The 16,217-nt window shown below is 39.0% G+C and overlaps 1 protein-coding gene across 1 annotated transcript in view; it reads left to right on the top strand.

Moving 5' to 3' along the window:
- The window catches only part of LOC109100010 (adhesion G protein-coupled receptor L2-like), a 70,706-nt gene extending 66,190 nt beyond the window's left edge, over positions 1 to 4,516 (top strand). Inside the window, exon 20 of the mRNA XM_042714101.1 lies at positions 2,797 to 4,516. Coding sequence (XP_042570035.1) covers positions 2,797 to 3,668 — 872 coding nt within the window. The 3' untranslated portion in view covers positions 3,669 to 4,516. The remainder of the gene's footprint in view (positions 1 to 2,796) is intronic.
- The last annotated feature ends 11,701 nt before the right edge of the window (positions 4,517 to 16,217 follow it).

Below are 16,217 nucleotides of genomic sequence, written 5' to 3'. Positions count from 1 at the left end.
TCCAATTCCTGAATCTGAAAATAATTTGAATTGGGAAGAAGAGTGCTAAAGATAGGGATGAGCAAGGAAGAAAAATTGATCCCACACTTTGATTGGAGTAAATCTAAATCTGTTGAATTCAATTGATTGGACATAATTTAGAAAGACCACACCTGTCTATGTAAAATCTAATAGGTTAGAAAAAAACCAAGCCCTTAAGGTCTGAGGAAAAAACCTGCAGAGCTCAGAGACAGAATTGTATGGAAGCCCGTTTCCGCCACTAAGTTAAAAAAAAAAAAAAAAAAGTAATTGCGACTTTTTAGCTCACAATTCAGACTTTTATTTTCTCCGAATTGCGAGTTATAAAGTAAGAATTGTGTGATATAAACTCACAATTCTGAGTTTTTATCGCAGAATTAAGAGTATATCTCGCAACGCAATTGCGAGTTTGTGTATCGCAATTCTGACTTTCTTGAATTGCGAGATATAAAGTCGCAATTTTGAGATTTTTTTACACAATTGCGAGTTTGTGTATCGCAATTCTGACTTTCTTTTTTTCTCACAATTGTGAGTTCATATCTTGCAATTCAGTCTTTTTTTCTCAGAATTGCGAGTTATAAAGTCAGAATTGCGAGAAAAAAGTCGCAATTACCTTTTTTTGTGGCAGAAACGGGCTTCCATAGGATTGTGACGAGGCACAAATCAGAGGAAGGCTACAATAAAAAAAAATTAAAATAAAAGCTCCCTAGAAGTATGGAACAACCAGGACAGGATGTAGAATTATAATTCAGATTTGAATTAAATGTAGTAGAATTCCAAAGGAAACAAATCTGAAGAAATTAATATAATTGCTAAAAGTGCATTTTTTCATATTTCAGTATAAATCGCCCCATAAGTGTGTTATTACACAACAATTTGAAATTCCACATATGCAAATTTGCATTTAAATTATAATTCATTATTTTATATTTTATTTTCATTCATTTATATTACAATTATTATTTTATGTATCAATAAATTTATATAATAACCAATAATAAAATTATTAGCATACTTATTGTATGTTGTTATAGCTTAAATCACTATAATAACCACTTTTAATAGTTGTTAATAGTTTTTATTGTGTTGAACCTAAAGATTTATATCAGGGAATAGCAGGTTGCTGTAATAATAAACATAAAACATTTGTGGACAACTCAAGATTATAATTCAGCATCCTGTGGTGCCTGGCCAACTCCATTCAAATTCAAACTTGAACTGAAAAAGTCTTACATTTAGAATTTTCCCTAACCCTAATTTATGAGGGAAAAATTACGTCATCCTTTCAGTCTGGAACATTAAAATTGTTTACAAAAGTCTCGCATATTTATTTCTTTGTTATTTATTTGTTCAAACTGTGCATGAAATGAAATGCGTGTGGTGGATCTTGATGGACTGAATTCAAACTTTTGAAGTTTGTAAGCTTTCTGCTTGGTGATTTCTCACTTTTCTGTCTTCGCTGCAATTTTTAAAAAAGCTGTTGTTTCACTCTTTTTCTTTTGGCACATGGGCAGTTCTCAGGTCAGCTAGCCTGAGCAGACACACATGATGTGAGTGTTTGCACGCTTTGCCTGCAGTCTGTGATCTGTGGACTGACATCTGTGTGCTCCATAAACACCATTCATCTCTTTTGTGTTGATGCGGACATTTACAGCATGTTTTGTATTTATGCTTTTCTTTTCTTGAATGCTGATCTTTGTGTTTTTGCAAAGAGGTACTTAGGCTGCCTTTATTCTCTGTGCTGTGCTGTTAAAGACATCAGTTTTTGAAACATTGAAAATTTAGTTTGAACCGTATCTGTTCAGTAACATGCATCTCTACTCTTTTAATTTCATATTTTAGGTTTTACTTAGGGCTGTCTAGAAATTAAGTTTTTAATCTAATCAGATACATGATGCAGATTAATTAATCACAAGTTATTTGCACGTCAGTTTTGGCTGAGAAATTTCCCTCCGAAAAAACAAAAAAACATTTTAAGTCAATGTTGTGTTTGGTGAGAAAAGCTTTGAATAAACATTACAAAAAATAGCTTTTGATTCAACATTGCTTAAATAAAAATACATCGGTATTGTTTTAAAAAAATATATAATATTGAAATGAATTGATACTCTAAATATGATCCTGAACCACCAGTAAGTGGCAGCAAGATGCTTAATCAGCGAGTCCATTCACAGTCATTCGATCGATTCATTCAAACAACTGATTCATTTAAGAATGTCGAATGAGTCATTGAATCATAGGCTCACTCAATTTGTTCAAAAACGTGGATTCATTCAGTAATAAAACACTGCCGTGTATTGCTCTTTGTTTAGAACTATTTTAATTTGTGAAATTGAACAAAACAGACAATATTAACAGCATTGTGTCTAAAATGTAAAACAATATTTAAAAAAAAAGCACTCTTGCTCGTGTGATATTGCCAAACTCTTTCATATGATACAAATATAAGGCAAAAACCCATACAGGGGCATTTTTTGCCCTCATATCTTGAATTTCATGGGCATATGAATGCATTCTAATAGGCTTTCTCACATAGGCGTCATCCTGCAACTGCATGCAGTGTAAGATAATGTACAGATGTACAGGATGCATTATTTTATCCATAATTAATAGCACCAAATTAACATGTTAAATTGACAGCCCTAGTTTCAGTACATTATTTTTAGTTGGCATGTAATGAGTGTGATGAGAAATCCCATGTCCTTAAAAGTAATAAATACCTATTATTTGTTTATTTCCAGCAGCTTTGTGGTACTGAATTTTTTGTTTTCATTTCAGGCCAGCACTCGCTAACCAACAGCCGGGATGTCAGCACTATGGACACGCTCCCTCTCAATGACAACTTCAACAACAGTTACTCACCGCGAGAGGACGACTACGAAGACCCCGAGTTGTGCTGCCCACCCGGTGACGCTTTGCCTCTGGATGACGCTGCCTTTGAGAAGATGATCATCTCCGAGCTGGTTCACAACAACCTGAGGCCTCGTCGGCCACCTCAAAACCAAAACAGTTCAAAATGCCAACCGGCATCAGACAGCAGCCTCCGGGGTCCGCAGGAAACCTTAGACGTGGGTGTCGGAAATAGAAACCGGAGTGAAGATGATGCCATTATTGCCGACACCTCCGTTTTGCCACCATCCTCTAGCCACCCAGCGTTGGAGCTTCTTCTCCTTCACCCGAACGACCGGGAGGCCCTCAAAGCCCCGCTTTTGCCCCAACGAACTCATTCGCTTCTTTACAGCGCTCAGAAGGCATCCCAACAGGCCGTCAAACTGCAGAAGGACAGCAGAAAGGCAGAAGAAGATGAGGAGAGCGCGAAAGATTTAGACAACGCACCCTCTCCAAATAACAGGGACTCGTTGTACACAAGCATGCCCAATCTTAGAGACTCTCAGTCCTCTGAATCCCCCGACCTTGTCAGCAGACAGGATGACGGTTCTCCTTGCTCATCCGCCCAAAGTGAAACTGAGGAACAATGCTACAAGAGCTTGCCCGACCTGGGAGATGGGACTCAACCACTTTCCTACTATCAGATCAGCCATCGAGGCACTAGCGAGGGCTGTATTGGCCCCGGGCTCCCCGAGGGCTGCCTTCCACTAGAGGACGAACCCACTAGCGATGGACAGATGCAGCTAATCACCAGCCTCTGAGCCAAGAATGTTCCCTATTCTTTTGCTTCTCCCATCCACAGACGACACAAAGACAGGACTAGTCAACGGCACAATGAGTTGTTTTTAGTAACAGAACTGACGGTCTGGTCAAACTCTTCTGTTGTACTAATTAAACTGCTCGAAGACTGGCATCATCATCATCATCTGCCAAAAGATTTGTACAGTATATATATAAAAAAAGAAACATGCCAATGTCTGATTTTTGTAGGACTTTGAAAACTCTCACAGCCAGTTTGCAGGTGAATCTTCCCTTCTTGGAAATACAGAAAAGACTGTGATACAGAAAATGAAAAGAATGAATTAATATCCCTGACTCAGGCCTTATATTTTCTCTATTGCACAAATAACTGTTGTACGAATGACAACTAAAGAAAATCTATTTTGCAGTACCAGGTGTAAAAAAAAAAAAAGCCAGTTCAAACCCATAATCACCACATCTCTTCTTGTGAATGAAGTGTTCAGTTATGGATTGTATCATGGAAGTTGTATTTTGCCAACGTAAATGTACAAAAAGAAGCTTCCTTATTTTTTTCAGCTTAAAGGAAGTTGTGTCTTGCACAAATCTGGAGTGAATTGGATTAAAAAAAATGCTTTGACTTTGTCAGGGATCAATAACATTAATGCGTGTCAACACAATGTCTTAAAAACATATCTCAGTATTTGGCACTAAGTAATTTATTATATGAAGTATGAAGTAAAAAAGGGTCGGAATGAAAGTGGGTGTGATGTAACTGTTGATATTCACTTCAGTCTTTTTTGAGACCCCATTGTCGTTGCAGATGTACATTCAACTCTTGTTTGATATCGAATAAATGTGATGATTTTTTCTTGTTTGCAGATCTATCATTCTCATTCAGTGCGGCATCAAACTAGCAATCAAACTGTTAGAAGTATGGAAAAAAATAACTTAAGATCTCTTCATAGCTCGCCTGATGAATTATTTGCAATATAAATCAACTGTCGCTAGTTATTTGTATTAATTATTTATTTATGTTTTAGCAAAACTTTGAAGTCAACGTAACCCATTTTAAAATCCAAATTTTAGGTATTTTAGAGCGAAATAGGATATTCATTTAGGCAAAAAAAAGGCTTCGATCTCTTTTCGGTTATTCAGTTAATTTTTTTGTTGACTTTTCTATTATCAGTTGTGTTGCGATATATGAAGAACATTTCACACAGCAGTTTGTCAACATGGCTAGTTCACAAAACCAATTTAAACTAGTTGCGAAATCTGTGAAACCCTCATGCAAAGTTACAAATTGTGTTGATTCCTGTTGAAATGACTGTATTGCACCTGCGAAAATTTGCAGAACAATGATAAATGTGACCTCAAACCTGATTCAGGAGATGACTGGGGCCATGATACATCTGATTTTTTTCCAACCTGTACAGAAAGTTTTGAATATTATAAGAGGCATAAAAAGGAATGAAGGAATGAGGCATTGTGTCAGAAGCTGATAGTTTGGAAACTACACCTATTACTGAAAACCTCAGAATTCCAAATGGAAATTTTTTGAGGGATCAGTTAAACCCTTCTTCACAGCACCTAGAAGCTAAGGGTGAAATGCCAAGAAAACACTTGACACTCCAACACAAGCCTTTTAGGTCAGAGCTTCAACACTTCTGTGGGGAGCTTGGAATTTCAGGGAGAACACAAGCAGACAATGTTTATTCATCTGATGCAACTATTTGTCCACATTCCTTTCCAGCTTAAGGACAGTCTGCAGGAATTTTGTCATCAGCTGATGTCCACACAGACAGCAATGAATGTGTGAGTCGTCTGAGAGCTAGAAAAGAAAGGTCTGCCTTGCACAGTGGAGTTTACTTTAAAAAGGCTTGCATGCTCAACTGTGCACAAGATGAACGCGGGAAATAGTAATAAAAATAAGTATTCCTGAGACTTATGTCCACATGTGCTTCATCAAACACTTTCACCAAATCCTCACCTCCACCTGAGGATGCAGACTAAATTCTTCAAGCATGACTCCCTGATGACAGCAACCTCCCAGGTGACAGCAACACGTCATGCCAGATCTAATGCTGGATGTGAGTGCACTTCCCTGATAATTGTACATAACCCAGTGGTTCTCAGTCACGTTCCTGGAGTACCCCAACACTGCATAGTTTGCGTGTCTCCTTAATCAAACACACCTCTCCAAGACTTGGTGTGCCAGATAAAGGGGACATTCAAGCATGCGCAGTGTTGGGGGCTCCAGGAACATGGTTGGGAACCAGTAGCTATGTTTATATGGACACCCTTTGTTTCAGTTGGTATGAAATCATTCCAATTGATGAATTTGACCATAGTGTTAATGTGAATGCCAAAGAAAGTGATCGGGTTGATGTGCACATTTATATGCTACAGGTTTCCAATTGGACTTGATCCTTTGACATGAGCACAGGACACAAATCTACAGAGTTTCCCTGCTGGTTTAAGATGCATATGCTAGCCATTCTCCTGATTCTTCTCTTTATTTTAAAAAGCAGAGCTCATGTTTATCTATTTTGGCTCCTAATTAGGAGACAAAGGTTTGTGCCGTACTGTTATCAAGCAGTAAAAATTCCAATTCCTGCCCCCAAATCAAGGCATCTTTGGATGAGAGTCTGATGCAAGGTCTGGTGGGACAACGTTTGTCTTGCACCATTTCTTAGACAATAAGTGGACAGAGAATTTTAGAATGAATCATTTTAGAATGAGTCATTTATAACACGTATGATTCAACAACATCAGCTCGTTCCATGCATCATACGTTACTATGCCATTTCAGTTGCACATGCACATAACGTTTTGATCTGATCAAGCATTTAAATGTTCTATTAAATGGATTAGAAAAGGTTTAAACCACCACTTACAATCCGAAATAAATTTGTCAGATTTGGCAAATTCATGACGACTGACATAGACTTTTTTCATTCAGACTGTTACTAGTTCAATTACAAATGGATTATTTGAATTCATGTAAATGCAGCTACTGATGTACACAACTGCCGCAGTACTGTCGACGTGAATCAGTATGTGAAAGCACAGCATGACTGAGCAAAAACTCTTAAATCCAAGAATACAACCAGGATTATGTGCCACAAGACATGTCCTCGTTAGATACTGCACAAGTAATAATGTATCCATCATGACAACTGGAACCAGGACTTTTGAGCCAAGTCAAAGCCCTCTAATAGACAGTCCCTACCCCAAACTCCTGAGTATGTCTGCATGGTGGAGAAGCTTTCAGTAAGAGATGCCTAAAAAGACATAGCAACAGCCATAGACCTATTGGATACAGGTCCTAAGAGGATGACATCTCTATCGCCTTTAAAAGAAAGGATAATACTCCTTGAATCAGGTCTTGGTTCCTAGAACATTTTATTGTAATGTAACTCAATCACGTTCATGCTTTCAAGAGCCCTAAAACATAAGCTGTTAAAAGCACAATTTTGTGGAGTTGCTAACAATCCAATTAATGGCACATCCATAAAACTTTTGTCCCAGGTGTGCACCAATGCGACAGTACTAACTGCAAAAAATAAATAAGTAAAAATCCGCCTGCATGCACACCAACCAGATGAGATGCATAAAAGAGACCTATAAACAAGCAAACAGCATCAGTGCTCTTTTATCAGCATGTTTTTAAGACATAACACCAGGCTTAATAAAAGTCTTAAACACCTTCAAAAAGCTTTGCAGGGTTTTATGCATATATATTGCCTCATTCTTACTCGGAAAAGCAGCCCGTCTCATCCTATTTCTATTTAATTATCACCCTTCAGGTGGAGCAGATGGGGAATTAACCGCTGGATGCAAACTGCTGACAATGTTGTCGTCTTATACATTTTGCATGATGACAGTGTTAGTGTTTTATGCACATCCTGATTACAACAATTTTGACAGTGGGTGGTTGTTGTCAGGGACTGTTAAGTATGGAATGATTTCTGAAGAAGTTCTAAGGTTGCTGTTTTTTGTGTGTGATATAATCATGCTCCATCTTGAAATGTGTTGTTTGCATAAATAAGTTTCATTAGTATCACTTGTTGTTATACAGCACCAACTCTTTGGTTTGGAGAAATAACTTTTTTAGACAGTTCAATTTTTAGGACTTTTTTTCATAGGCTTAAAATGAGTTTGTCTAAGCAAATCAATTTGTTTTGTTTACCAGTGCATCAGCAGATAATTTAGACCACAATGATCTGGAATGCAAACCTGTTACAAGGCTTTGTAGACAGTGTTTAGTGTTCTTCCTTTCTACTAGGGAGTATTATAGTGCCCAGAGTATTCATATGTGTAGTAGAGACAGTGAGAACACCATGGTTTCTTCCAGGTTTTCAGCCAGCTCTAAATGAAATCCTTGTGTGGAAAAGAATGATTAATTTGCAGAAATGGACAAAGAGGTTGAAAATCTTGATAAGAAAAGCTAATCTTACCATAGTTCTCTCATCTTACAAAGGAGTACCGCAAGGATCTGTTTTAGGCCCTCTTCTGTTTTCCTTGAAAATGCTCCCCCTACAAGATCTGCATTTCTTGTACAAGATATTTTTTTGTAGAGAGTGTATTTATAACATTAAATACTCTGTGACCAGTAATTTTGTTCTGTTGATACTCCATTGTTGCTTTGAGATAGAGGTGGATGATAAGTCTAAGGCAGTAGAAGAAATTCAACTCATTCACACTCAATACTTTACGTATTGAGTGTGAATGAGTCAGGAATTTGCAGGACTTAGGGAAATCTGTAGTATATTGTTTATTTCAAGATAAACAGTTTAAAACTCTGATGTCGACCCCAGTGCATCCTCTTTTTCTCTTTCCACGAACTAAGGAGGAAAATCCTATCATGTACAATCAAAATACTACTATACTGTTTATTCCTTTACTTCAGATACTGAAAGGCACTGCAAATGACTGTCGGATAGCAGAAAGGAGAATGGTCCAGACGTTGGGCAAATTTGAAGATATATTCTTTTTTATTTTCTGAGTGGTGACTTTGAGGTAGAAACTGCAAGAATGCTATTAGAGAGGAAATAAAGCTCATGGGAGAGTATTCATGACTTTCCATGATCAAGGTTTATGCCTGAGATAGAAAAGTGATATTCCAGAGAGAGATTGTTCACACTACCTAACTTCTTATCCTTAACTAATCAGCCTAGTCCGAGGAACGGTGAGTATACTTTAAAGATTGTTAAGATTCAGATTCTTATATTTGTAATCCCACACTATGCTGACATGGAGTCTGAACATAAAAAGACATTTGAGTTTTAGCACATTTCATTTGGAGACATTTGGACCTGTAATAATAAAAGCTTTCTTGATGACAGGCCATTGGATTAACTCTGTGACTTTTAGCTGATTATTGTCCTCTGAGTCAGATGGACATTTTAAACTACATTTAAATCAAAATTTCCACATTTATAGTAAACTACTACAACACCCACAGTCATCATAAAATGCAATATTACACACTAAAAAAAAAAAAAACCAAAAACCAAAAATAACAAATAACAGTAAATGACAGATTTTTTGTTTTTGTTTTTGGGCAAGCTATTCCTTTAAGGTCTACATTTATCTGTTGATAGATGATTGTTGAGAGGTTAAACACTGGCCATTCAACACCACTACCTGATCTCTTCCGGCACCACTTTACTGCAAACTCCAAGACATATCAAAACAGTTGTGAAGTCAAGGATGGAGTGTGTTCATTTTATCTTAGAAAAGCAGCTACAGTAAAACCTGAGGGAGAGAAGAGAAAGAATAACAACACTAGAGATATCATTTTTCAGTTTTAAAAAGCAGCAGGGAGCATCTATGTTCCATCCTCTGTGCCATTCATCTCACAACCATCAGACTCTTGTGAGACTGACATTTGACTCTTCCAAACCAACAAATTTAGATTTGTTTGGAGAGGAAGGCCTAAAGACAAACATGGAGTGGGAAAATGCAGGAAACAAGATTAAGCAATTTCTGAATCCATTAAAGATAAAGTGCTTAAAAAATCTCTAGACACTGCTATGACTGTTGCAGTTGTGGATGATTTTTGGAGGAGATGACCTTCAAACATGACAGATGTAATGATATCAAGGCAAAATCAGACAAGAGTGAGGAGGTGTTAACACAACAGCATTTTCAACTAAATATTTTAAACGCTTTTAGAACACACATACACTACAAAACCACACTATAGGTCTCAAAAAACAAAAATTAAAAAAAAAAAACGTTTCAAATTCAAAGTTAAAAAAAATAAAAAAAAGTCAAATTCATATGCATACAGAACTACATGTTGAGTCAACAGGTACAGTATGTGCACAGGTGAATAGTGTTTCTTTACTGTGTTTCTTTACAAGTGACATCACTATTTACCGGCCTAGCATTCAAAATACAGTGTTTTTAGTTGTTTTTTTAGTTGGATTGGTCTGAACAGGGATCTTTTTGGAAACATTGTTGTATGCATGTGAAACTTTTCTAAAAATGCAAAGGAAAAATATTTCCATTTTTAGTACAGTCATTGTCGTGTAAATGTACCTTGTGAGCTCTGTTGGTGTATGAAGATCAGGAAGAGCAGTTTCCCCAGACCTCTCATTCCTCCAACCACACGTGTTCTCCAGTAGAGTTTCTGAGTGAGTTTGAGAACCCGCCTCAGTGCGGGTTCGATTTCTCATTCGGAGCTCACGATGAGGTTGGGTTGTCTATTACAGCATTAGAGGATGGGTCTGACCGATAGAAAGCGGATGACTCTACTGAACCGGCACTTCTGGGTGCTGTGTGTCAGTCTGAGCCTGATGCTGAGAAGGCAGCCATACTAACCTGGGCAGCAGAGAACGCCAGGCATGAGTGGACTCATCCACCTGTCCTGGGCTCTCTTGGTTGGTTGGTTCTTGGATACTGAGCATGACACTTTGCCACACTCTGCCCATGTTCCTTTATTCCCAAAAGTGCTAGAGGAGCTGATGAAATCGTGAATGGCACCTTTCTACCATAACACGATACACTGGTCCCTCCGTTCTCAACACTCTTGATGGCAGTCCAGCGAAAGGATATACGGGGGTCCCCGTTGGAGAGAGTAATTACGGTGCATTTTGAGCGCAAGATGCCACCACCTGCTGGGGCCATCCGAGATTCCCATCCAGAGCCCATAAGTAACCTTGTCCCTGCATGAGGGTTGTCCCAATCCTGAGCATGCAGGAACTGAATTCGGTGACTAACTATGCCCTCCGGGCTACAGAGGGTCACACTGCAGGCTCTGGTGAGGGCGATGTCCAACGCTGCAGCTTAGACCAATCTTAGATTGAGAATACTGAATCAGGACCCTTTAAGCTCCCATTCAGGAACCTCACCTTGTAACACACGGTAACACATGCTAGAAACCAGGATTGGTTTACAGCAACATGCCTGAAGGTTGGATCTGTCCTTGTCTCCTCTCATCTTTCACGGAAGTTGCAGAGGCCGCCCTTGCCCCTCTCAGGGAAATGGGTGCTCACACCCTCAGCTGTCTCACTGACTGGCTTCTTAGTGCACTCTTGAGACTTGGTGGGTTTACAGTACATAGGGACATGTTACCCCATCACCCAGTAGAACTGGGCCTTCAGGTCAGCTGGGAAAGAGTAAGTTCTCCCCTGGGTAGAGCATCTCTTTTTTTCTTTTTCAGCTGACTAGAGTGATTCAGGCAGCCACAGACATATCTGTTGCTTCATGGTATTCCTCCCTTTGCTTATTGTGTATTCCTGTCTGAGGCCAGCTGGGCTGGGGGCCTACGCAAGTATGTGTCTTCCCCAGTGAGTCTCATTGCAAGGCACGATTTGGCCTTGCTCCAAGAGGACCTGGACAAGACACCCTTTTGCATTTACACTCAAGGTGTACGTGGTGAGCCAAGGACATGTGAGTGGTAGATTGGTGGGTAAGCACGATCTGGTTATTAGGTTCTTATGAGGTGCGCAGAGATTTAATCCTCTTAGACTGCACCTCATCCTCTCTTGGGATCTCTCAGAGGTCTTTAGGCCTTACAGGAGAGGTCCGTTGACCCTTCAAGTCCTTCAAGTTCACTGAGAGGATGAAAAATCTAAGTCCTCTCTGTTTATGAACCATGCCTAAAATTCGGGCCGGCAAACTCTTACATTATTTTGAGACCCTGGCCTGGATATGTGCCAAAGATTGCCACTACTTCTCTTATGGACCAAGTGGTGACCCTGCAAGCTATTCCTTTCAAGAAAGGAAGCCCGGCCTGCAAGCCCTATGCGTCCATTATAGTGCACACAGAGCTTCAGAATGTCTGAACAGCCCCTTGTCTGCCTGGAAGCCAGCAGCAGGGGAACATTGTCTCAAAACAAGAAATCTCCCATTAGACTGTGGATACAATTGTCATGGCTTATCAAGCCAGAGGCTTACCTGGCCCACTTGAAATGAGGGCACGGCACTTGACCATAGCACGACGTGCCTCATTAGCAGACAGGTTTAGGGCTGTAGCCTGGCTACATCTATACATTCGCTGGGTTCCATATTTGCGAGTATAAGCTAGTTCATCCTGGATTCAGGGTAACTAATAAGGTGTATAGATTGCATATAGCGCCCTTCCCCTCTCTGAGGTGATAATGTGTGTTCTTTGAGTCCAATTCAGTTCCTTTTTTGAGCACTGGACTGTCTTTCCATCATTCAAGCTCTCTTGCATAGCTGAGTTTGGCAGAGAAACTTAACTGCAAGAACTCATTGCTTGTAAGTATCCAGAGTGAACACTCATTATGGGTTGGTGCTCCATATGTATTGACTCCCTACAGTGGTCCTCTGCCCTGTTCCCACTAAGGACTCAGTGTTTCCCTAGACAGACAGCTGGTCTGTTACCTGGTTCTGTGCTTGGTAGTTCTCCCCTTATGCAGAGCTCACCACAGAAACCTTTCCTATGTAGTACTCCCTTTTAGTGAGTCAGTAGGTTGTATCTCCAAATGTATCCTCCTTTTTGGGTAGGATGTGGTCCCTGTAGTGTTCTTTCCCCACAGAGGGAAATGAACGCTTCCCCAACGTTAACAACCAAGACTTTTCAGCCACTATTTTACTTTTTTTTTCTTGTATGAGAAAAGGCTCCAACTGAGGTGACCTCTGCCTTTTATGGCATCTCTTCCATATGCTGGAGGGTGAGGTCATAAATTGGAAGGTTATAAGGAGGAGAGGTGCATATGGTTGTGACACGCTGGGCTTGTCAGCATCTACTCCCCTTGAACTCTTAACACAGTTCACCAGTTGAGGTGTTTAGAATAGTGACCCCTAGTGTCGGACACAATGTCTCCATTCACTCCATCAAGGAACTGGGGTTACCATATGTAACCAAGATCTCAATTCAGATTTTTCATGATAATTCATGGGTTTGCATAAAGCTGAACACATATTATCACATAATCCTTTATTTCACTTTATTGTTTGCATTACACATTTCATATATGAAAACATGTGATGGTATGTAAGAAAAAAAATGTTTACTGATTTTTTTATTTGATTTTTTCCCCCGAATTTTTGGACAATTGATTGTCTTGGTAAAGTCATGGTAAGATGATGGGTGGAAAATGTAATTTGACATTTAAACCTTAATGGACTGAGTGCTATAATATATCACAATATATATTTTCTTGCACATATATGCTCATATAGTATATGTTCAAATATGTTAATACACACAGTACCATATTTCATGTAAATCTATAAATCTATATATTAGAAAGTGTATTAATGAATATACAATTGCATACATTAAAATAAGTAAGTAAATACATTGTCACATATTTTTCAATATATGAAATGTAGAAAACACAAGGAAGCAGAGAAAGAATATAGTGTAATATTTCTTGTACCATTTTTATTAATATATCTGTCTCTGCTGACATCTACTGGATAGACTGCAAATATACTGATGTAAACGATGTGAATAAACAAGTTATTAGAAGTAATTGTGCAAAATCACAGAACGACTAAATACCATGCAAACATTGAAAAAAAAACACATGAAACTTTATGCAAAAAATTACAGTGTTAAGATCGATTTAAATTTCACTCACAGTAATAATTAACAGATTCAAAATTCTCCTTGTGTTATTTTTCATTTCTGTTCACTGTGAATGCTTCAGTTAAAGTATTTCTCACAGGTTAATCCTATCAGTAGCAGTGTTTAGTAAGATACTCTAAAAAAGTAATTAATTACTAGATACTAACTACTAATAACATCTTCAACATAATAATTAGATTACTAATTACTCTCTCTAAAAAGTATTGCATTACTTATTATACTAAATACTTTCTAAATTTCACATCAACCTCGACCAGTTGAACAATACAAAGATAGACATGAAACGGCTCTTTTAATTATTTCAAATAGGCTAAATAATATAAAAATGCATAAAATTATTATTGTACTGACTAAAGTATTTAAAGAGAGAAAGTTACATTAATAACAAGAATTATATATATATATCACGTTCTGATGTTACATCCACTATTGTTTTATGCAGAATTGTTCTATAGTCTATACAGAATTTAATGCAATTACAACAGAAACAACTGTAATTAAATTACAGAAAAACTAATGTTTTCAAAAGACCATCCTCAGTCCTGACAGTGTAAGCTGTGTCTTTGTTTCAGGTTTTTTTTAATTCTCTTTCAGGTCTCTGTTCTTGTTAAATAAAGCAGGATAAGGTGTAATTTACATCCCATTAAGACAGGGGTTCACATCTCTGGCCCTTGAGGTCCACTTACCTGCAGAATTTAGCTCCAGCCTTAATCAAACACATCTGAGGCAGCTAATCAATGACTTCTGGATCAGTAGAAAGTGACAGGCATGTGAGTTTGATCAGGGTTGGAGCTAAACTCTGCAGGAAAGTGGATCTGGAGAGTCAGAGTCTCCCAGCCCTGCATTAAGATCTCAGCGGGGCACAAACCATGCTTGAGCGGAGAATCAGATCAGAAATTCAGCAGTAAACAGGGTTCTTATTTACTGTTGTTGCTTTCTAGAGCAGTACTGCTTTCAGTTTGTAGAAAAAGTATGTGTACTGTATTCTAAAATATCATATTTATCATATAAAAATAATACAACTATATTAACAATTAATTTCTGATCAAATATGGTACTTTTTGTATATAAATATGTACTCTATATTCACATTTATATGACAACATGTTTGTGCAATATATGTAATTAATTCGAGGACATTGTGATATATATCCATGTGTTGTGCATATACTGTAATAGTTTATTGACAAACATTAGCATTAGTTTCCCATATGGTTATGTCTAATTTAATATTTTCCAGTATATTCCCATATATTTCTGTTTCATAAGGATTTTTACTGCAGGCAGCTCGTGCGATTCCACCAATCACATTTCTCTTGCTAAATAGTAAAAAAAAAAAAAAAAAAAAAAAAAAATAAATAGTAAAAAAAAAAAAAAAAAAAAAAAAAAAAAAAATCAAAATATTACTGCTTTTGCTGTATTTTTTATCAAATAAATGCAGGATCGGTGACGAGAAGAGAATTCTAATGGTTCAAAAACGTTTCAAAATTAATTTTTTAAAGACTAATAAAGAAAAAAAGATGTCACGACACGCACACAAAAAGGTAGATCCAAATGCAGTGTTTAATGGGTAATCCAGAATCATAAGTTTAGCCAGGCAACGGTCAAAGTCCATGAAATCAGTCCAGAAACAAGAAACATCAACAACATCTAAGAACCACGAAAAACCAGGGTGACATTTAACAAGGACTCCGTAACAATGACAGAAACAACCAGGGTATTTAAAGACAGGTGCAAACAAGGTAAGTGGTGACAGCTGAACACAATGAACAGTGATGAACAGATAAGGCTAGTGGGAAATGTAGTTCAGAAGGGGGTGACAACAAGGGGAAAGTGAGACCTCCAGTGGCCACCCAGGGAGACACAAACCAGACACCGTGACACTACCCCCCCTCTAAGGAGCAGCTTCCAGATGCTCCTCAGAACAAAACAAAACACAAAACAAAGAGACCAGGAGGGAGGTGGACTGTTGGAGGCAGAACAGGGGGGGGAGGGACGGCGGGCCAGGCCCGTGTAGGGAAACTGGGACCGGCAGTGATGGCTCCCCTGGCAGCCCAGGTGGCTCGGTCAGATCAGGGGGCCATGGTGGACCCGAAAGTTCAGGGGACCACGAAGGACCAGGCAGTTCAGGTGGCCACGGTGGACCCGAAAGTTCAGGGGACCACGAGGGGCCAGGCAGTTCAGGTGGCCACGGTGGATCAGTCCAATCTCGTTGTGCAGACGGCCAGGGAGGAATTCGCCATTTGAGTGGCCCGAACGGAACCTGCCATTCGGGGAGCCAGTGAGGAGCAGATTGTGGCGATGGCCAGGTCACGGCATTGGACACCGCCTCGGGAACGGCCTTGGACAAGGGCACCGCCTCGGGAACGGCCTTGGACACGGGTATTGCCTCGGGAACGACCTCGGGTTCGGGCACCGCCTCGGGAACGACCTCGGTCACCGCCTCCGGAACGGCATTGGACAAGGACACCGCCTCGGGAACGGCCCTGGACACGGGCAT

The sequence above is a fragment of the Cyprinus carpio genome, chromosome A2 (genome assembly GCF_018340385.1).
Source record: "Cyprinus carpio isolate SPL01 chromosome A2, ASM1834038v1, whole genome shotgun sequence".
Taxonomy (NCBI): Eukaryota; Metazoa; Chordata; class Actinopteri; order Cypriniformes; family Cyprinidae; genus Cyprinus; species Cyprinus carpio.
The sequence above is the reverse complement of the archived record's forward strand: the minus strand, read 5'-3'. Positions and strand labels throughout refer to the sequence as shown.